At 49.9% G+C, this 22,460-nt stretch overlaps 2 protein-coding genes across 8 annotated transcripts; one reads left to right on the forward strand and one right to left on the reverse strand.

Annotated features, from left to right (window-relative positions):
• Nucleotides 1–86: 86 nt before the first annotated feature.
• MRPL2 (mitochondrial ribosomal protein L2) lies at nt 87–6,364 on the reverse strand. Of its 4 annotated transcripts, none has more exons than XM_032299461.1 (7): nt 6,015–6,229; nt 4,543–4,711; nt 3,114–3,252; nt 2,889–3,004; nt 2,705–2,815; nt 2,041–2,114; nt 87–337 (listed from the first exon to the last, which is right to left on the reverse strand). In XM_032299461.1, exons 1-7 carry the CDS (start codon nt 6,132–6,134, stop codon nt 125–127), a joined length of 942 nt encoding a protein of 313 aa, XP_032155352.1. In that variant the 5' UTR covers nt 6,135–6,229; the 3' UTR covers nt 87–124. The 4 variants fall into 4 exon arrangements, with proteins under 4 accessions (XP_032155352.1, XP_032155353.1, XP_032155355.1 ...); XM_032299462.1 differs by having other exon boundaries at nt 5,774–6,052; XM_032299464.1 differs by lacking the exon at nt 6,015–6,229 and adding an exon at nt 6,290–6,364 and having other exon boundaries at nt 91–337.
• Nucleotides 6,099–21,600, forward strand: KLC4 (kinesin light chain 4). 4 transcript variants are annotated; one of them, XM_032299458.1, is made up of 16 exons: nt 6,099–6,187; nt 7,808–8,086; nt 9,418–9,648; nt 11,818–11,899; nt 12,503–12,722; nt 13,247–13,334; nt 16,809–16,910; nt 17,154–17,327; nt 17,727–17,826; nt 18,018–18,070; nt 18,307–18,377; nt 18,602–18,710; nt 19,262–19,402; nt 19,660–19,775; nt 20,431–20,494; nt 21,126–21,600. In XM_032299458.1, the coding sequence occupies exons 2-16, from the start codon at nt 7,832–7,834 to the stop codon at nt 21,174–21,176; spliced, it is 1,857 nt and encodes a 618-aa protein (XP_032155349.1). In that variant the 5' UTR covers nt 6,099–6,187; nt 7,808–7,831; the 3' UTR covers nt 21,177–21,600. The 4 variants fall into 4 exon arrangements, with proteins under 4 accessions (XP_032155349.1, XP_032155350.1, XP_032155351.1 ...); XM_032299459.1 differs by lacking the exon at nt 6,099–6,187 and adding an exon at nt 6,402–6,684; XM_032299460.1 differs by lacking the exon at nt 6,099–6,187 and adding an exon at nt 6,569–6,688.
• The last annotated feature ends 860 nt before the right edge of the window (nt 21,601–22,460 follow it).

Consider the following 22,460-nt stretch of genomic DNA (forward strand, 5'->3'; position numbering starts at 1 on the left):
CCTGTCTCTCTTCCTCCGACACTTTTTGCTCCTTCTCCCCACATTCAGTCTGTACCATCCCCTCCCCCGCAAAACACAGTAACATAAAAACAGGAGTGGGGCATTTTATTAGAGTACAGGGATATCAGCTTTGGGCGGCAGCAGAAGGCAGCTTCACATAACTCTTCATGGGGGGTAGTGGCCGAATCTTTCGGCCAGCCCAGCCCCCCTTGCGGTGCCATCGCCCACTGTTAGGCCTCTTGCCCAGCCAACGGTTGCGACCTGCCTTGCCAATAACCCGTTTGTTATGATCAACGTTGGATACTCGACCTACTGTTGCTATGCACGTTTCCAGCACCTGACAGAGAAAACAGATGGAGAAGAATGTACGATGTGGGGGAAAGATTTGACAATGCTTACAGCACAACCCTTGCGGGGCGTCTTAGACTCAATGAGAGAAGGGAGAGGAGAAAGAAAAAGCCCAAGATGGGTGAAGCTAAGTGAAGATCCTATAGGAGGAACAAGATAGTTGAAAACAAAGAGCCCGGTGCACTGACTCATGCCAGTAATCCCAGCACTTTGGGAGGCCAAGGCTGGAGGATAACTTGAGCCCAGTTTGAGACCAGCCCAGGCAATACAGTGAGATCCCATCTCTACAAAAATAAAAACTATTAGCTGGGGCCAGGTGCAGTGGCTCACACCTGTAATCCCAGCACTTTGGGAGGCTCAGGCAGGCAGATGGCTTGAGCCAGGAGTTCAAGACCAGCCTGGCCAACATGGTAAAACCCTATCTCTATAAAAAATATGAAAATAGGCCGGGTGCAGTGGCTCACGCTTGTAATCCCAGCACTTTGGGAGGCCGAGGCGGGTGGATCACGAGGTCAAGAGATCGAGACCATCCTGGTCAACATGGTGAAACCCCGTCTCTACTAAAGCTAGAAAAAATTAGCTGGGCATGGTGGCGTGTGCCTGTAATCCCAGCTACTCAGGAGGCTGGGGCAGGAGAATTGCCTGAACCCAGGAGGTGGAGGTTGCGGTGAGCCGAGATCACGCCATTGCACTCCAGCCTGGGTAACAAGAGCGAAATTCCGTCTCCAAAAAAAAAAAAAAAAAAAAAAATGAAAATTAGCTGGGTGTAGTGGTGTGTGCCTGTAGTCCCAGTTACTTGGGGGGCTGAGGCAGAAGGACTGCTTGAACCCAGGAGTTTGAGGCTGCAGTGAGCTATGATTGTGCCACTGTACTCAAGAAATAGAAACCCTGTCTCAAAAAAATCAATTAGGGCCAGGCACGGTGGCTCAGCCCTGTAATCCTAGCACTTTGGGAGGCTGAGGTGGGCAGATGAAGAGGTCAGGAGTTTGAGACCAGCCTGGCCAACATGACGAAACCCCGTCTCTACTAGAAATACAAAAATTGGCCAGGCGCCGTGGCTCACGCCTGTAATCCCAGCACTCTGAGAGGCCGAAGCGGGTGGATCACCTGAGGTTGGCAATTTGAGACCAGCCTGACCAACATGGAGAAACCCTGTCTCTACTAAAAATACAAAATTAGCCAGGCGTGGTTGCCCATGCCTATAATTCCAGCTACTCAGGAGGCTGTGGCAGGAGAATCGCTTGAACCTGGGAGGTGGAGGTTTCGGTGAACCGAGATCATGCCATTGCACTCCAGCCTGGGCAACAAGGGTGAAACTCCATCTCAAAATAAAATTAAATTTAAAAAATTAGCCAAGTGTGGTGGTTCGTGCCTATAGTCCCAGCTACTTGGGAGGCTGAGGCAGGAGAAGAGACTGAACGTGGTGGGTGGAGGTTGCAGTGAGCCGAGATTGCCCCACTGCACTCCAGCCTGGGTGACAGAGCAGGACTCTGTCTTGAAAAAAAAAAAAAAAAAAAAAAATTAGTTATGATGCCAATCTGATAAAGCACACCTGTCATATGGCAGAAAAGGACAAACTTAGCTCAAGGCAGTTCCTTGCATCATAAAACACCTGGGACCTAACCCAGACAGGAAAGTTACATTCCAAAAATTCCTCCTTTGCTGACCCCTCCCACCCATACCCATACACACCTGCATCTGCCTCTTAGAGGGTAGCTGGATAACGGCTGTGCCATTCACCTTCCGCAGTAGCACACCACATGTCCCTGGGGAAAGAAGCCAATTTGACCCCCTCCACAAAACAAGGATGTTGAGGGTCACAGGGGACATACCCCATATGCTGCCCTTGCTTTGCTCTTTAGGAGCAGATACACAAAGGATACATGCAGGCCGGGCGCGGTGGCTCAAGCCTGTAATCCCAGCACTTTGGGAGGCCGAGGCGGGTGGATCACAAGGTCAAGAGATCGAGACCATCCTGGTCAACATGGTGAAACCCCGTCTCTACTAAAAATACAAAAACATTAGCTGGGCATGGTGGCGCGTGCCTGTAATCCCAGCTACTCAGGAGGCTGAGGCAGGAGAATTGCCTGAACCCAGGAGGCGGAGGTTGCGGTGAGCCGAGATCGCGCCATTGCACTCCAGCCTGGGTAACAAGAGCGAAACTCCGTCTCAAAAAAAAAAAAAAAAAAAAAAAAGGATACATGCTATGTTTTAAGTCAAAACACATGCACATCTTCATCCTCATGTTTCTTGTTTTTTCCTTGATTTTCTCTTCCAGTTCCAGATGCAGGACCGTAGGTTCAGACTCTCCTTGCCTTTCCAAACTCTAGGACCCAGGTAACTCCCTTCCCCATACCTGCAGCCCGGATATACTGGGCACCCCGGCCTGGCTCACTTTCCACGTTGTTGATGAGGGTCCCCACAGGCAAAGACCCAAGAGGATGCGCATCCCCTTCCCGAGCAGCAACTAAAAGATAGGATTTCATTAGCAATAGAACCTTTGCTGCCTCCAGCCCACACATCTGGTAGCCATCTCTCACCTGCCATTCGGCCTATGTGGTTAGAGTTCAAGATTCTATCTCCAGCCTGCATGTTTTCTGTTGCGATGATCCAGCGTTTCCGGCTGCCCCCAGCAACCAGAGCTATGTCTGCTGACCTGATTAGAGTGAGGGACAGGTAAACAGACCATCTTGGAAGCCCACATCCTCTGAGAAGCTATGCAGTTATTCAGACCATCCTATCATCACCCCATATCCCAAACTTGCCTACAGGGATCATAGCGGACTTGGATAACCTTCTCCTCAAAAGGTCCTGAGTCGGTCTCCTCAGGCCGGAAACGCAGAAAGTCAATCATTCGATAACGCTGCCTGTGGCCCCCGCCAATACCATGTACCCGGATTCGGCCTGTGGTTCAGAACAGTCGGGGATATGATTCAGGTCAGGGTAGCTCAGTTTTCAGTACTGGGAACTGGCCCATTCTCTGCCAGAGAACGGTGCTTAACACTGTGGCACAAGCAGAAAATGAGAAAAATTTGCACAGCACACTAGAGTAAGGAGGGGCAATACCAACATGAAGCTTCATGAAAAAACATTATATCTTTACTGAAATTGTATAAAACTTCCACATAAAATATTTTCAAATTACCGAACTCAGTAAGTTTACTGAGAGCCATGTAAATCATACTCAGATAATTTCAACTGTTAAAATTTTTTTTGTGTACATGTGATGGGATATCACTCTTGCCCAGGCTGGATCCTGACCTCAAGTAATCTTCCTGCCTTGGCCTTCCAAAATGTTGGGATTATAGGCAGGAGCCACTGAACCTGGCCTGTCATAATTTTTTTTTTTTTTTTTTGAGACAAGTCTTGCTCTGTCACCTGGGCTGGAATACAATGGCATAATCTTGGCTCACTGCAACCTCTGCCTCCTGGGTTCAAGCAATTCTCCTGCCTCAGCCTCCTGAGTTGCTGGGATTACAGGTGCCCACCACCATACCTGGTTAATTTTTTTTTTAGACAGAGTCTCGCTCTGTCGCCCAGGCTGGAGTGCAGTGGCATGATCTCGGCTCACTGCAGCCTCCCCCTCCCAGGTTCAAGTGATTCTCGTACCTCAGCCTCCCAAGTAGCTGGGATTACAGGTCTGCGCCACCACACCTGGATAATTTTTATATTTTTAGTAGAGACAGGTTTGGCCATTTTGGCCAGGCTGGTCTTGAATTCCTGGCCTCAAGTGATCTGCCCACTTTGGCCTCCCAGTGTGCTAGGATTACAGGTGTGACCCACTGCACCCAGCCAATTTTTATATTTTTAGTAGAGATGGAGTTTCGCCATGTTGTCCAGCCTGGTCTTAAACTTGTGACCTCAAGTGACCTACCCACTTTGGCCTCCCAAAGTGCTTACTGGCCTGTTATAAATTTTTGAAGGGTGTGAAGGAAAATGTCATGGTACTTCCTCTGTATGGCCCATTTTTTCTCAATTACCCAAATTGTCTTTAGAAGCACAGACCAGTTTTATTTATTGCTTTGTATTCTACTTTCTGGTTCCTGTGCACATACTACATGTAAAAGGAGCCAAATAAGTGCTTTTTAACTATGTTCCTCAGCCTTACAAGGTACAAGTGTGTCAATATACAGGTCTTAGGTCTTAACATGTTTTTCCCTTTGACTGCTTAAATCCCCTTGTACTTGTTCCCACCTGTGTGGTCTCGGCCCCCAGACTTCCTCATCTTCACTGGTGTAATGGTGTACTTGGTACGACTCTTCCAGGACACAAAGTTGGCATTAAGGGCCACAGAAGTAAGGATTGGGCGGCAGGGGAGCAACATCAAGACAGAGGGCTGTTGGAGGAGGGCACTGTCCGTCACCTGCGGATAAAGAGACATCTTTCATTTGAAAGCTAGTTGAAGGCAAAGCATCAGAGAACTAAGGCAGAGTACACAGATTAATTTTAGCTTGTAGCCCACTTCCTCCAGGATGTGTCCCAAACCAGCCATCCAAAAACATCACCCATCACAGCTCACACAGTAATGTTTTCCCCTTGGTCATCTCCTTCCAAATCTGGCTCACAACTCTCTATCTCCAGGAATCTGTTCTTCTCTAAACAATCCTGTTCTTCAGAGCTGGTAACATCCACACATCCATGTACCACCATCAGTGTCAATTCCTTTTGCCCTTTGCATTATGTTTCTGGGACTTTTTCACATGTGAAGGTGGGAGGGGGGGATCATTTTGCTCTTGTTCCTTGCTGTATTCCCAGTATTTCAGAGTAGGTTGGTTTGGATTTGAATTTTAAATATGCATCTGCCAAACTCTACCATAATCAGCCTGAGAGCTCCAGAGGAGCAAGACTTACAACTTCTCTTTTGTGCGACTCACCAGTCACCTACTAGGACCTCAAGATACCTTCCCCTAAGACCACTGTTCTTGGTATCTTGCTCTGCATTCTCTAACCTCAGCAGTAACTCATCCTTGCAGGTATCATATCATAATGGTTAAGAGCACAGGTTCTGAAAGCCAGGCAGCTTAATTCTGATAGTTGGTGTGTGACCTTGGACTCCTTATCAATTTTCTCATTTATAAAATGGGAATAATAACTGCCTTATAGAGTGTTTGAAAGGAGCTCATTTATTTGAAACGTCTATTACCTGGCTTATCATAAGCACTCGGTAAATGTTAGTTATTACTGAAACCTGTGCAACCGGTGATCTCCAAAGCACTTTCACCTTAAGTATCTTGTCTGAAGAATTTCGCCCTATAAGATAGCAACATCTGTAGAGGAGAAAGATGAGGCTGAGAGTGTGTCTTATCCAAAGTCACGGACCTGCGTGACTCCTGACCAGCCTCGCACCCCACGTTTCGCATCCCCGCAAACCCCATCTCCGGCAGCCCGAATGGAACCAGCCTTCTTCCCGGGTAAGGTGGATTACCTGGGCGGCGGGGAACAGACTTGGGACAGGGGCGGCGACGGTCAGGGGCGACAGGCTCAGAGAGCGCAGAGCGCGGGTCAGTGCCCACAGGGCCATCCGGTTAGCTAGGGCTCAGCACGACACCCTTACTTTCAGCGAAGCTGCTCGGCGCTCCTAGATGACGTTAACTGTCCGGCAACGTCGCTCCGCAATAACGTAAAAGGAGGCGGGCAGAAAACTGAAGCCCAAGCTGGATACACACCTCCTTTCTAGCTGAACGCGATAACAGCCAATCCGCGGGCAGCTCTAATGTCGCGTGACTAGGAAACGGGTCCCTCCCCTTAGACCCGTCAAAACAATTGCCTCGAGCGGCAGCCATCATGGATTTAAAGGGGCAGTACCGGCAAGAGCGGCAGCCAGACCGGTAGATTGCAGGTGAGTCTTTGAGTCTTCAGTACCTCTGGGGCTGAAGGTTAAAGGCTCTGCCATCTTTTATTCTCGCACTCCCAGAAAGATGAGCAAACCCCTTCAACCAACCTTACAAAACTCCGGACTCAAAAACTCCGCCCTTCGCGATTCTTCCCCGCCCCTCGGCGTCCAGACAGACAGACAGACAGCCTGCCCCGCCCCCTGCGCCACCGGCTGACTCAGTGACCTCGGGGTCGTTCGGCCTCCTGGTCCTCGCTGGAGCCGCGGACCTCAGTCGTCCATCCACACCTCCCCCCTCCCGCCCCCGCCCATCTCACTCTCCCAACACCCCAGGTCAGGTCGACTGCCCGAGGTATTCCTCTTCTGCGTTCCCAAGTCCGGGAGACCCACTCTAGCGCCGCGGTTCCCTGCGACCCTGCAGCCGCTCAGCAGACCTCCCATTCTTCCCTGCATCATCGGGCATTAGGGAGGCAGCCTACGGTGATTCCCCTCAGAGCCTGTTTGTAGGTGACCGTGACAAAGACAAAGCCATGGAAGTGACTGGGTTTGGAGTGACCAGGTGTTCCTCCCTCCCCTTTCCCAGACAAGCCTCATGCTGTAGGTCTCTGATTAAGTCTCTCTCACTCTCTTCGTGGGAGACTGTAGCTCCCCAGGCCTGCGGTTAGGGAGGCTGGCATGGGGAAGGAGAAGGGAATTGGGCGTCTTTGAAGACCTGTAGGTAGAGGGAGGGAGGGAGGAAGGGAGGGTATTTGTCCTGGGTGGGGCTCTGTGCCAGGTCCTCTGGGTAGCTGTGAAGTGGTGAGAGAAGGGGTGGGAACGCTGGACTTCTGGACTTTGGGCAGGGCAGATCTTTCTGACTCTGGCCGCTGAACAGAGTTTTTTCCGGGCTCCGGCCTGAGTCCCGCAGCCAGGGGCTGTGGTCTGTACACAGGTAAGATGACTTCAAAGATTAGAAACAAGACCCTTCTGAGGAAGTGGGAACACAGTCTCAGTCCTGGGGGGTGGGAAGTATGGGTTGAAGGTTAGTGGGAAAAGATGCAGGGCTGACCAGGTTTGGAGATGCTGGACAGTTCTGCAGGTGAGGCAGCCTGAAGGCCTTGAGTTTTCTTGGATCCTGCAAGGAATTTTCCTGTTTTCTTCTTTTCCCTTTCTTCCCTGATTTAATTTTGCAGAGATTCCTTCCCTTTTTTCTAAACTCCTGCATTGTTTTCTGCATATCTCCCACTTCAACCATGTTCCTTTTGCAGCTCTCCCACAGTCCCTCTGTGATCCCCTGGCTGCTGTCTCTCATCCACTGATTCCTTTTCCTAACCCAGGCTCTCTGTCTGACTGCTTTTCTGTTGTCTTCCTAAGTCCTAAATCCTTCTGCTAGTTCTAAGCACCTTTGTTCTTGCTACAGTCTTTCTTTATTTAAGTCAATTCATCTCCCTCTCTCTTTGCCGACAACCTTAGCTTTGAGTTTAGTGATCTAGGCTCCCTCCCTGCTGGTCACTCTCTCTCTCCAACTAAGCCACAGGGTCACTCTTACTTTTGTCCCTTTACTTGGATTCTTACCACCTTCTAAGAAAGTTGCTCAGCTTCTCTGTCTCATCTTTACGCCAGCCGAACTCTGTTGTTTCTTCCTAGACCAGGCAAGGACCCCTGGCCAGGATGTCAGGCCTGGTGTTGGGGCAGCGAGATGAGCCTACGGGGCACCGGCTCAGCCAAGAGGAGATCCTGGGCAGCACACGGCTGGTGAGCCAAGGGCTAGAGGCCCTACACAGTGAACACCAGGCTGTGCTGCAAAGCCTGTCCCAGACCATTGAGTGTCTGCAGGGAGACCATGAGGAGGGGCTGGTGCACGAGAAGGCCCGGCAGCTTCGCCGTTCTATGGAAAACATTGAGCTCGGGCTGAGTGAGGCCCAGGTGAGAGGGCAAGGGTGGCCCCAAGTGGTCCAGGGTGGATGGAGGAGCAGTCATCTGATTGGAGGTTTGGGGTTGCTTGGGATCACCTCGCCCTAGATGTTTGCATTCATTCATTAAATACGTATTGAGTCCCTACTGTGTGCCAGACTGCTTTTGGGTACTGAAGAGATATATCATTGAACAAAACTGTAAAAATCTTTGGCATCTTGGAGCTTACCTTCTAGCTGGGGAAGACAAACAGTATATAAATACATTTGGTGTGCCAGAGTGATAATTGCTAAGGATAAAAGGATAAAAATAAAGCGGGGAAGGAAACTAGAGACTATAGAGACAGGGTATAATTTTAGATAGGGTGGTCAAAAAAGGCCTTACTGAAAAGGTGACATTTTGACAAAGATTTGAAGGTGAGGGAATGAGTCATGCCATAAACAGGGGAAGGGTGTCCTAAGCAGAGACAGCAGCAAGTACAGAGGCCCTGAATGGAGGTCTGCCTGGTCAGGTCAGTGAATAGCAAGGGGCCAGTATGCCTGCAGTAGAGTGAATGAGGAGAAGCAAAGTAGAAAATTAAGTCTGAGGAGTAATAGGGTTGGAGAGGAGGGAGATAGATCATGTGGAACTTGTAGGCCATCCTGTGGACTTTGATTTTACTTTTTTTTTGAAATGGAGTCTCCCACTGTCGCCCAGGCGGGAGTGGCGTGATCTCAGCTCACTGCAACCTCTGCCTGCCGAGTTCAAGCAATTCTCCTGCCGGGTTCAAGTAATTCTCCTGCCCCAGCTTCCTGAGTAGACTGGGACTACAGGCATGCATCACCATGCCTGGCTAATTTTTTGTATTTTTACAAATACAAAGATGCAGGGGTTTCACCAAGTTGGCCAGGCTGGTCTTGAACTCCTGACCTCGTGATCCACCTGCCTCTGTCACCCAAAGTGCTGGGATTATAGGCATGAGCTACTGCACCCAACCCCGATTTTACTTTGAGTGAGATGGAAACTATTGGAATGTTTTTAGAAGAGGAATGATGTGGTCTAACTTGGCATCATCTGGCTGCTGAGTTACGAATAGACAACAGGGGAACAAGGGCAGAAACCAGGAGGTCAGTGAGGAAGCTACTGTAATTTGGGTGGGAATTGATAGTGGCTTGGCGTAGGGTAATGGCAGTAGAGGTGGTGGGAAATTCAGGGTATGTTTTGAAGGTAGAGCCATTGCTACATGCTCACCTTCTGGCTCCTCTGTGCCCCTGCCAGTCTTGCCACCTCCAGTAAGCTCCTCTTCCACCTGTACCTGAATACTCCCACCCAGAATCTGGAGCTCAGGGTATGTGCCCATCTAGGTGATGCTGGCTCTAGCTAGCCATCTGACCACAGTGGAGTCGGAGAAACAGAAGCTGCGGGCTCAGGTGCGGCGGCTATGCCAGGAGAACCAGTGGCTGCGGGATGAGCTGGCTGGCACCCAGCAGCGGCTACAGCGCAGTGAACAGGCCGTGGCTCAGCTGGAGGAGGAAAAGAAGCACCTGGAGTTTCTGGGGCAGCTGCGGCAGTATGATGAGGATGGACACACCACGGTGAGTGTGCGCAGGGGAGACTGGCTGAGGGGTGGGCAGCCGGGAGTTACCACAGACAGGGGTAATTGCCCCATCATCCTTGGGTAGAGTCCATCAGCTCTACCCAACCTGCTCTCACTTGAAAGAATTCCTTTTTTAGCCCTGATGCCAACGCCAAGAGACAGCAAGAGGAAAAACAATATTCAGCTCTTTCAGTCAACATTTAATGAAATGTCTACTATATACCAGGCATTGTGCACTGCGCTGGTGAATGGGACAGACAGAGTGCCTGCTCTCAAAATTACAAGCTTGTGAGGGAGATAGACAAGCACCTGGAACAATTCCAATCTAGAATCCTACGTGCTACAATTATAGAAAGCATAGCCCAGTTGAGCATGACCTTCCTAACATTTGCTTTCAAAATGTGTGAATTTTTTTTTTTTTTTTTGAGATGGAGTTTCACTCATGTTGCCCAGGCTGGAGTGCAACGGTACAATCTCGACTCACGGCAACCTCTGCCTCCCAGGTTCAAGTGATTCCCCTGCCCTCAGCCTCCCATATAGCTGGTATTGCAGGCACCCGCCATCACGCCTGGCTAATTTTTGAATTTTTATTAGAGACTGGGTTTCACCATGTTGACCAGGCTGGTCTTGAACTTCTCACCTCAGGTAATCTGCCCACCTTGGCCTCCCAAAGTGCTGGGACTACAGGTGTGAGCTATCATGCCCAGCCCAAAATGTGTGAAATTTAACCCTCACTCAACAGAGTCCAGTGAGGCCATCTCAGCTCACTGCAATCTCTGTCTCTGGGGTTCAAGCAATTTTCATGCCTCAGCCACCCAAGTAGCTGGGATTACAGGCACTTGCCACCTCACCTGGCTAATTTTTGTATTTTTAGTAGAGACGGAATTTTGCCATGTTGGCCAGGCTGGTCTCAAACTCCTGGCCTCAAATGATCTGCCTACCTTGGCCTCCCAAAATGCTGGGATTATAGGCATGAGCCACCACGCCTGGCTGAGAGTATGTGTTTTCTTGAGCTATATCTGTAGGGAACAAGTCTTACCCATAAGAACCCATATATGACAAGAACACATATTTGAACACATACAAAGCAGCAAATGCCCAGTGCTGGATGAGTGGTTCAGTCAGTGTGGAAAGAGTTTCACGGAGATATGTCTCTAAGGGCTGGAATGGTCTAAGAAGAGTTCATAGAGGAAGCAGGGAGCCTGGGCAGCATAGTGAGACCCCATCTCTACAACAATATTTAAAAATTAGCCTGATGTAGTTGTGCACACCTGAAGCTTCAGCTACTCTGGAGGCTGAGGTAGGAGGATCGCTTGAGCCCAGGAGGTGGAAGCTGCAATAAGCTGTGATTGTGCCACTGCACTCTAGCCTGAGCTGTTGCCAGACTAGAGACTGCCTCAAAAAACAAATGAAAAAATAAAGGAAGCAGGGTACAGGAATGGGTAGCATACGGGTTGGATTTCCCATCTGAGTGGCTTAGGAGTTAGAATGGATTTTGAAAGTTCATGGTGAGGAAGAGGGAGGAGCTTTTTAGACTGGAGTACATGGTGTCATCGATAAGGCTTACAGCCTGGAAAAGCTGGTCTGTCCCAGGGAAAGTGAGTAGATGAATTGCATAGGACACATTGCTGAAGTTGGGTAGGAGGGCTGGTGTTTGTTTGAGGCTGCAGTTCCTGATGAGGAAAAGCAGATTTTCCTAGTGCAGAATAGGTTAGACGGTGAGGGAGGGTTTTGTGGTAAGTCCAGAATGAGCTGTGCAGATGATGGGCACCAGGCTGAGCTAGACACTTTTTGGGTACATGTCAATAAGATCAGACACACTCCCTTCCCTCAGGAGAGACAGGGCAGATATATAATCAACGTAAACACACAGAGATCAGCATGGAGCCATAATTACAAGAGTTGAGGAGAGATTGAGGGTGGTTAGGAAGGAAACTTTCTGTATGAGAAGGAGGGGGAAGTCTTGAGATTTTGTCCAAAGCTTCTCTGGCTGTTACAAACAAGAGGCCTGAGCTTGGCTGGGCCAGATGCTAGCTTTTCCAGCAGCAGAGTCAAGAACAATAGTCTTCTCCTAGACCCCATCTTCTGGGATTTCATGGCTTAGAGGGGTCACTAAGGAGGCTATTAGGGATATCCTGGTCCTCAAATGTTGCTTCTTCTCTTCCAGGAGGAGAAAGAAGGTGATGCCACCAAGGATTCCCTGGATGACCTCTTCCCTAATGAGGAAGAAGAGGACCCCAGCAATGGCTGTGAGTCTGCCTCTGGAATGGGAGGGTGAAAGGGATAGCAGGAAGTAGGCCCTAGCTATCCTAGCACACAGGACACTCACCATCTAGAAATAGGTTTTCCACTTCCTCTGGAGTTAGGGCAGGGGCTGGGCTAGTACTTAGATTTCCTTAGCTTCCCAATTGAATTTATTAAACACTGAATATGTGGCAGGTACTGTGCTAGGCACTAGGAATACTGAGATGGAAATGAAATAGGTCTCGCCAGTAAGGAGTTCACTGTCCAGTGGGAAAATGAACCTGAGATGGGGCGACCATGAGCCCCTCAAGGGAAAGAACCAGGTCTTTCTTACCTTTGTACTCCTGGGACATCCCCTGGTTCATACTTATTAAATAAATGTTTGTTGAATTAATGAATTACTGGGTGAACAACTGGGGTTGTGATGGGCATAGGCCAAGGGAGTGGATAAAAGAATGGCACTTGAAACAGGCCTTGATTGAGAGCCCAGGTAGGGGTGGGCACAGGTATGGAACAAGACATGCGATGGGGAGTGGGTGGGCAGACAGCAAAGGGGAGAGGAAGAGTCCTTTGAGGAATTCTCTTGTTTATGTTCTGTGATGGTTTAGTGTCCCGTGGTCAAGGAGCTGCAGCAGCCCAGCAGGGTGGATATGAGATCCCAGCAAGATTGCGGACGTTGCACAACCTGGTGATCCAGTATGCAGCCCAGGGTCGCTATGAGGTGGCTGTGCCACTCTGTAAGCAGGCACTAGAGGACCTGGAGCGCACATCAGGCCGGGGCCACCCTGATGTCGCCACCATGCTCAACATTCTTGCTTTGGTGTATCGGTGAGGACTTCCCTTCTCCAGTGCCCAGAATCTTCCCCCACATTTTCACCTTGGTCCTCCTTTGGCTTCCATTCTTCCTCTTCACAGGGTACCTCTCCTCCCTGTTGGGCTTCCCAGATACACCCCACTAGGGTGCTTCCTAATGTGCCAGAACTCTTACTTTTCCTATACCTAAGCATTTTCTCATCTCTTGGGCTCCTTGTCCCTCTAATTTCTCTTTTGGGGAGTTCTCTCTCTGTCTCTCTCTCTCTCTTCCCCTTTCTCTCCCTCTCTCTCTCTCTCTCTCTCTCTTTCCCCCGCCCCCTCACTTCCTATAACTTGTGGCCTTCTCTTGGGATGGCAGTGCCCTGCATTCTGGTGTGAGTATGTCAGTGAAGCCCCTTCACTGTCCACACCAGGCTTCCTGTCTCCTCATGGAGGTCCCCCATCCTTAAATGTACTCAGTCCTCCCAAAGGGAGGGAGGGAAGGAGAAGGCTTGTGGGCAGAGTTCAGGATAACTCCTGTCACTTTTCTCTTCTTCCAGGGACCAGAATAAGTATAAGGAAGCTGCCCACTTGCTGAATGATGCCCTCAGCATCCGGGAGAGCACCCTGGGCCCGGACCATCCTGCTGTCAGTATACCTTGCCTTCCCTGCCCCATGCCCTGCACCCCCACCATTGCTATTTTGGCCTCTCTTAGCTCATCCATCTGCTGCCCTCAGTCTACTCACTAAGGGTGCTGAGGAAGGAGGCATGAGAAGTCCTTTCTTCTAGGCACTGTCCAGTGGTCCTAGTGCTTCTCAGTTCTCTGGGACTCAGTGACTCCTTTTTATAACAAATATTTTTTGCTTGAACTTAATTCATAGATAAGTCATAGATAAATCCACAATGATTTCCAAAATAGTTAGTATGATACCCTCATAAAAGAAAAACAAGGAAAGTAATTTATAAGAACAATATATATACAATGTAATATACGATAAAATATAACAGTAGCTGTATCGAATACAACTTTGTTAAAGGAAATAGCAAAGTGGGCCAGGTGGGGTGGCTCACGCCTGTAATTCCAGCACTTTGGGAGGCTGAAGCAGGCGGGATCATAAGGTCGGGAGTTTGAGACCAGCCTTACCAACATGGTGAAACCCCATCTCTACTAAAAGTACAAAAATTAGCCAGGTGTGGTGGTGTGCACCTGTAATCCCAGCTACTCAGGAGGCTGAGGCAGGAGAATCACCCAGGAGATGGAAGTTGCAGTGAGCCGAGATTGCGCCATTGCACTCCAGCCTGGGCAACAGGGGAGACTCTGTCTCAAAAAAAGAAAAGAAACAGCAAAGTGGTCTGATATATAATGAATAACTGTGGATTTAGAGCACCAATAAGCCATTCCATATGAGAAGTACTAGAAAAATGAGATAGAGGCTGGGTTCAGTGTCATGTCATGCCTGTGCTCATAGGACTTTGGGAGGCCAAGGCAAGAGCATCACTTGAGGCCAGGAGTGGGAGACTAACCTGGGCAACACAGCAAGACCCTGTCTCTATAATAAATTTTAAAAATTAACCAAGCACAGTGATGTACACCTGTAGTCCCAACTACTTGGGAGTCTAGGGTGGGAGGATTGCTTGAGCTCAGGAGTTTGAGGTTACAGTGAGCTACAATCATGCCATTGCACTCCAGTCTGTGAAACCGAGCGAGCTCCTGTCTTAAAAAAAAAAAAGTTGAAATATAGGTGGACACTTGATTAAAGTGCAGTATTGTAAGAAATCACAGGCTGGGCGTGATGGCTCACGCCTGTAATCCAAGCACTTCGGAGGCCAAGGTGGACGGATCACCTGAGGTCGGGAGTTCAAGACCAGCCTGACCAACATGATGAAACCCTGTCTTTAAAAAAAAAAAAGAAATCACAGACCAGATTTATTTGTATATAAGAGAAAGAGGCCGAGTGTGGTGGCTCATGCCTGTAATCCCAGCACTTTGGGAGGCTGAGGCAGGTGGATCACCTGAGGTCAGGAGCTCAAGACCAGCCTAGCCAACATGGTGAAACCCCACTCTACTAAAAAAAAATAAATAACAAAATTAGCTGGGTGTGGTGGCATATGCCTGTAATCCCAACGAATCCCAACTATTTGGAGGCTGAAGCAGAAGAATCACTTGACTCCAGCGGGTGGAGGTTGTAGGGAGCTGAGATCGCACCATTGCACTCCAGCTTAGGCAACAGAGCAAGACACCATTTCAAAAAAATAAAAATCAGTTGGGCACAGTAGCTCACGCCTGTAATCCCGGCACTTTTTTTTTCTTTTTGAGACCGAGTCTCTCTCTGTCACCAGGCTAGAGTGCAGTGGCGTGATCTCAGCTCATAGCAACCTCTGCCTCCCTGGTTTAAGCGATTCTCCTGCCTCAGCCTCCCGAGTAGCTGGGACTACAGGCGCACACCACCATGATTAGCTAATTTTTGTATTTTTTAGTGGAGATTGGGTTTCACTATGTTGGCCAGGATGGTCTCAATCTCTTGACCTCATGAGCCACCTGCCTCAGCCTCCCAAAATGCTGGGATTACAGGCGTGAGCCACTGTACCCAGCCTAATTCCAGCACTTTGGGAGGCCGAGGCGGGTGGATCACCTGAGGTCAGGAGTTCGAGACCAGCCTGACCAAGAAGATGAAACCCAATCTCTACTAAAAAAATACAAAAATTAGCCGGGCGTGGTGGCAGGCACCTGTAGTCTCAGCTACTCGGGAGGCTGAGACAGGAGAATTGCTTGAACCTGGGAGGCTGAGGTTGCAATGAGCCAAGATTATGCCACTGCACTCCAGCCTGGGCAACAGAGTGAGACTCTGTCTGAAAATAAAATAAAATGAGAAATAAAAAAAAAAGCTGCTGGCCGGGCACGGTGGCTCAAGCCTGTAATCCCAGCACTTTGGGAGGCCGAGGCGGGTGGATCACAAGGTCAAGAGATCAAGACCATCCTGGTCAACATGGTGAAACCCCGTCTCTACTAAAAATACAAAAAATTAGCTGGGCATGGTGGCGCGTGCCTGTAATCCCAGCTACTCAGGAGGCTGAGGCAGGAGAATTGCCTGAACCCAGGAGGCGGAGGTTGCGGTGAGCCGAGATAGCGCCATTGCACTCCAGCCTGGGTAACAAGAAAGAAACTCCATCTCAAAAAAAAAAAAAAAACAATAAAAAAAAAAGCTGCACGTGGTGGCTCATGCCTGTAATCCCAGCATGAGATTAAAAAAACAAAAAAGAGAGAAACAGCCTTAAGTAGGGATATCACACCAAGGCCAAGGCAAATGACGGAATCATCAATGTACAGAAAATGAAAAGATTGTTTTTTTTTTTTTGAGACGGAGTCTCGCAGTGTTGCCCAGCCTGGAGTGCAGTGGTGTGATCTTGGCTCACTGCAACTTCTGCCTCCTGGACTCAAGTGATTCTCCTGCTTCAGCCTCCCAAGTAGCTGGGATTACAGGTGTGTGCCACCATGCCTGGCTAATTTTTACAGTTTTAGTAGAGACAGGTTTTCACCATTTTGGCCAGGCTGGTCTTGAACTCCTGATCTCAAGTGATCCACCCACCTCAGCTTTCTAAAGTGCTGGGATTACAGGCATGAGCCACCATGCCCAGCTGAAAAATTATGTTTGAGCGTGAGTCTGTGTAAAAATAATTCCCTATGGTATGATATATGATAGGCAGGGATGACATATCTCAGAACTATCATACTCCTATCTTGATATCCCATCAAATATCAATGTTTACATTTAGCGTTTGGATGTCCGGCGGGACATTCAAAAGTTTGCAGAGCTGTCTCACACATGCAGAACATCTATAGCATTTTTGTCTGCTCAAAAGTAATCTTTATGCAACCAAAAGAAAAAAAACCAACTCCAGAAATTTCTGAAAATCCCCCTAGAGGGCGATACCATCCCTTAGCCATGGAGCCATCCTATTCAGCAATTTCCCCTCCCTTCAGCCCCTGGCTAGGGTAGTAGAGTCTCTGTCTCTTGGAGTTGTGCAGTGAGTGTGGGGGCCCTGCTGGGAAGTGGGGAACCTCAGATTCCTGTAGGTCTTTTGCAACCCAATGTCTGATGGGGACATGGCTGTTTTCATAGGTGGCTGCCACGCTCAACAATTTGGCTGTGCTCTATGGCAAAAGGGGCAAATACAAGGAGGCGGAGCCTCTGTGCCAGCGGGCACTGGAGATTCGAGAAAAGGTACCCATGCCCTCTGTCCCTTCTTCCCTTGTTACTGTGACCCTTCTCTACATGGCTCCTCTGGTCTAACCCTTCTCCTTCACTTCTTTTTTCCTCACCCCCATCTCTGCCTTGTTCTCTCTTCCTTCATTCCCATTTCTCTGCCTTCCACGTGTGTGTGCCTACATGTGAACACACACACACACACGTGCTTGTGCATGCACATGTAATCAGCCATTTATCCAATCCTTTGTTCCCTTTCAGGTCCTGGGCACTAATCACCCAGATGTGGCAAAGCAGCTGAACAACCTGGCCCTCTTGTGCCAAAACCAGGGCAAGTATGAGGCTGTGGAACGCCACTACCAGCGAGCACTGGCCATCTATGAGGGGCAACTGGGGCCAGACAACCCTAATGTAGCCCGGACCAAGAACAACCTGGTATGGAAGGAGGGGACAAAGTAGGTAGAAGGAACAGGAGGGAGAGGCCACCTGAGTCGTAGAGTCAGGACGCATCACAATCTGGCACATTACTGTCATCAACTTTGCCCATTTCTGGGGCTGCCTTTGGGGATGAAGGTTCTGCTTCATTTCAGTTATAGAAGTTCCACAGCTTCTTGGGAGTGGGCTGGGAAAACCCTTGACTCTGCACCTGGAGAAGGAGGTGTGAGAAAGATATCTGGGGAAAGTCATAGAGACACTGAGGAGTGGAACTCCCTGAGCCTGGTGAAGACCTTGTCTGCAAAAAAAAAAAAAAGAAAAAAAATTTAAATTAAAAAAAAAAAAGGCCTTGCCTCCCTCCATGCTTTGTTCCTGTATTTTTGCCTTTCTATGTCCCAGGCTTCCTGTTACCTGAAACAGGGCAAATATGCTGAGGCTGAGACACTATACAAAGAGATCCTGACCCGTGCCCATGTGCAGGAGTTTGGGTCTGTGGATGGTGAGTGGTGAGGGCCTAGGGAAGGGGCTGCAGGGAGGAAAAGAAATGTAGACCAAGGGTTGGCCGGTTAGGCCACAGTGGTTCCCAGGGGGAGCCAGGCCCCTTCAGTCCAGCCTTGTCAGCCTCTGGGTCCTGGCTCCCTGACACTGTCTAGCTCGGATCTCTAACCCCACCCCATGTATCACCCCCAGATGACCACAAGCCCATCTGGATGCATGCAGAGGAGCGGGAGGAAATGAGCAAAGTGAGTGGGGGGAAGGGGGGCCAGCCTGGGGAGCTCAAGGCTCCCAGGGTCTCTGTCTTACTCCTTACATTAGCCCTGCTGCTCACTTGCCACCCCAGCACCAGCCCCAGATGCATCATGGTGCCCTCCCCAGCCCAGCCTGCACCCTAGCCCCATGCCACCTTGCATCCCAGCATCTCTGTATTCTTATCTCTGGCCCCCCCTGCCCTTCTCTCTGGCCTCTCTCTATCCTGCAGAGCCGGCATCATGAGGGTGGCACACCCTATGCTGAGTATGGAGGCTGGTACAAGGCCTGCAAAGTGAGCAGGTGAGCTGCCAGTAAAAAGTCAGCTTGGCCTCCGATGCCCCCTGTCTAGTCCCTGCTCCCAGCCTCCCAGACCTTTTCCCTTCCTCCCTTAGACTTTCCCTCAGCTTTAGCTCTGTTCCCTCTCCTATTTTCTTATTTTTTTTCCCTCTTGTCTTGCTTGGAAGACAAATTTTTCTTTTCTGAGCCCATTCTCTCTTCCTTCTCTGGTCTGTTTCTCACCACAGCCCCACAGTGAACACGACTCTGAGAAACCTGGGAGCTCTGTATAGGCGCCAGGGAAAGCTGGAGGCCGCTGAGACCCTGGAGGAATGTGCTCTGCGGTCCCGGAGACAGGTCAGAAGCCCAGAGGGGAAGGAGGTCCTAGAAGGAAGGGCCCTGGGGATGAGAGACTGCGAAGGTTTCTTGGGAGTCTCCTAAGAATAAGTGGAAAGGCTGATGAGGCCAGGAGGGAGAGGAAAGTGAGGCAGTATTGTCATTGTGGGTGTTTTTAAGCATGTTCTTACCCCCACACCTGTACTTTTGGACAGGACTGTAGTTTCAAGATTCACTAAACGGAGATATAAAGGACAATCTCTGCCCTTTCATAAGGAGGGGACTGGTGGTAAAGTGGGGGAGAGCCTAAGTCAGAGTTTCTCAGATTGTGAGTCTCAATAGTAGGTTGTGAAATCAATTCAGTGTGGGCCATGGGGCTAAATACATATACAGATCTATATATAGCAATGCATTGCAAATAGAAAAGGTGAGTATTGTTCCAGTAGGTATATACTGGGACATCACAAGGAAAAATGTTTTCCTTGCAGTGGCTGATGTTGAAAAAGATTTGAAAGCCCCCATCCTGAGGAGTTAAGGAGTAGGAAGTTCCAGGTCCTTCCTTTTCCTTCCAGGGCACTGATCCTATCAGCCAGACAAAGGTAGCAGAGCTGCTTGGAGAGAGTGACGGTAGAAGGACCTCCCAGGAGGGCCCTGGGGACAGTGTGAAATTCGAAGGAGGTGAAGATGCTTCTGTGGCTGTGGAGTGGTCGGGAGTAAGTCTCATCATTGCCTTTTCATCTCTCCCACCCACTCCTGCTGGTGGTGGTGGGAGGCTCTTGGCCGTGCTGTCCCTGTCTAACGTTAGTGTATCCCTTTAGGGGTGTCTGGGAGCCAGCTTTTGACAGGGCTTTTATTTCTAGTCACTGGGCCTTGGGGGTGGGGGATGTGTGCAGAATAAATGGCAGGAGTAGACTCAGAAACCCATCTGTGTGGGATCCCTTAGCTTTCATTGCCTACCCCTCTCTGCCAGGATGGCAGTGGGACCCTGCAGAGGAGTGGCTCTCTGGGCAAGATCCGGGATGTGCTCCGCAGAAGCAGTGAACTCCTAGTGAGGAAGCTCCAGGGGACTGAGCCTCGGCCCTCCAGGTACACAGTGAAGTCAAGATATGGTAAAGCCACTGCCAGGAGCAATGGCTCACGCCTGTAATCCCAACACTTTGTGAGGCTGAGGCAGGTGGATCACCTGAGTTCAGGAGTTTGAGACCAGTCTGGCCAACATGATGAAACCCTGTCTCTACTAAAAATACAAAAATTAGCCAGGCGTGGTGGTATGCACCTATAATCTCAGCTACTCAGAAGGCTGAGGCAGCAGAATTGCTGGAACCCGGGAGGCAGAGGTTGCAGTGAGCCAAGATTGTGCCACTGTATTCCAGGCTGGGCAACAGAGCGAGACTCTGTCTCAAAAAAAAAAAAAAAAAAGATATGGTAAAGCAGGCAAGTAAGCCCTTGCCTCCAACTCCTCTTGGCCCCTTATCTCTGGAGAATTATCGTGGAGAGAGATGGGGAGGAGGTAAATGGGACAGCCATGGAGAGAAAATTTGTGCAGAATGGGTGCCCCAATGGGGGGGATGAAGGTACCCGAGGAGATACTGGTTCTTGATGCAGGTAAGAGAAATGGGTGGGCGGGGGACAGAAGGGAGACGGTGATTTGATTTTGTGTGACAGTGCTCAAAAGGCCCACAGCTTTAAGGCCACTCAGGAGGAAGAGAGGAGGCCTCAATTCTTCCATTTTCCATTGTAGCAGCAACATGAAGCGAGCAGCCTCCCTGAACTATCTGAACCAACCTAGAGCAGCACCCCTCCAGGTGAGAGCAGTGCTTGTGAGCACCTTGGTGGGTGAGAAAGAAAGGACAGCCAGAGAGCAAGCCCAGTGGACTAAGGGAAGAGGGAAGGGAGAGTCATCTGGGATGAAGATGAGCCAGGGGATTGCAGTCATTAGGGAATCAGGCAGACAGCTTGCGGTGAGTGATGATCACTAAGGGGTAGTTTCGGGCCAGACATAGTAGCAAATAAGTTAATAAGGAGGGAAATAGGAATATTCTCTAAACCGGTACTTTGGAATTATGAATAATTTAAGAATTATTTGGAGATACTAATTATTTTTTCTCCTGCAGCCACCTTAGGGACCTAGTAGTAGATGAGAATGGAAAAAGAAAAGTATTAAATAATCCCCATCTGAGAAAACAGTAATATTTTAATGGCAAATGATCTCTTGTATCAAAACAAAGTATATGCCATTATTCACCTGGGTCTTCCAGGTAGTTTCTCCACCAGATTTCGGCCTTCTGGAAAACCCTAGCAGAAGCTAAACAGAGTCCCAGGTCCAGCGATAGAACTGATCCTAGGTCCATAGATACGCTGTGGCCATGGGATGAATGAACTCCAGGATGGGAGGCTGAGGTCCCAGGGCTGATGGGATAATGTTGTCTGTTTCAGGTCTCCCGGGGCCTCAGTGCCAGCACCATGGACCTCTCTTCAAGCAGTTGACATTCAACCCAGCCCCCAGGTCTGCTGGGTCCCTGCCCACAGCCCTCACAGCATTCCCCATTGCTCCTGGCTCTTCCCCACCCCAGGTGGGACAGTGAAGGGGAGCAGTTTAACCAGAAGATTGCTGCTGCCCTTAGGGTCTCAGCTCCCTCCTCAGGAATCCCTCTTAGGAAGGACCCTTAGGACACCCTCTCCCCACTCTGTGGTCCTCTAGAGTAGCTAGCTCTGAGGCCCCCAAGGTGGGTACAAAGCAGGTTTGGCCCTCAGAGATGCAGCCTGCTGCTGGCTTTTCAGTCAGAGGGTTGGGGGCTGGCCAGCCAAGCCTCCTTGTCCTGGCCGCTCTTATCCCCTCCCTCTGCTGTCTCACTTCAGGTCCATGTATTTCACTTTTCTTAAATAAAAGAATCAGGTAACCTTTCTGCAACTTGAGTCCTGATTGGAGAGGGTATGAGCAGGGCTTGTGTTGGGGCCCTTCACAGAGGGTGAGGGGCAGTGATGGATGGGGCGGCAGGAGGAGTGTTGATTCTTGGATCTCTCCTCTCTTCCCCCTCTTGTTTGTATCATCTCCAGCAGGGCCTGTAGGAAGGCATCTGGGGGATGGGGAAGAAGGAGGCCCACAACCCATGGAGAAGGTGCTGTGAACTGGGTTGTCAGGGACATGTGGTGGCCATGTGGCAGGACCCTGGAGTCCTGGCGCCACTTCTCCTGGCTGTGAGGCCCTCTGTGGCTGCTGTTACTCCTCCCAGCTGCTTGGGGGAAGGGAGGTCTAAGCAGGCCTGGGGGGCTCTCTGGAGCCAGAGGGGAGACAAGGCACTATCCATCCCCTCTCAGGATATCTTGGAGGCCTGAGCAGCAGCTGGGGCCCATCTTCTAAAGCCTGACTCCTACTGACCCGCCTCCTACACCCCTTGCTGCTTTCACAACAAAGAAAGAATGTGGGGGTGGTGGCACTGGGGGTGGGGGGTGCCTGGAACAACGGTTGTGCTGGGCCTCCCCACAGCTGGAGACTTGGCCATACCCTGACACAGCCCAGACTGCCTGGAGATGGACTTGGGATGAATTTGTCAGTTTAGCAGACTTCAGCCTGGCTTTCAGAGCCCAGCATGTTTCTACCTTTGGGCTCAGATTGGTCTAGAGCCAAACCAGACCCCAGTCAGACTCCCTTCAGCCCCTCTTCGGGTACAAAGCATCTTCAGGTTACCCTGCTTGGGGACATTAAGGACACCCTGTGTTTTGGGTCTCCCATAAAATTTTGGATTGCTGAAGAGTGGGCGGGGCCCACCT

The sequence above is a fragment of the Sapajus apella genome, unplaced genomic scaffold (genome assembly GCF_009761245.1).
Source record: "Sapajus apella isolate SASKATOON/1434 unplaced genomic scaffold, GSC_monkey_1.0 scaffold41, whole genome shotgun sequence".
Taxonomy (NCBI): domain Eukaryota; kingdom Metazoa; phylum Chordata; class Mammalia; order Primates; family Cebidae; genus Sapajus; species Sapajus apella.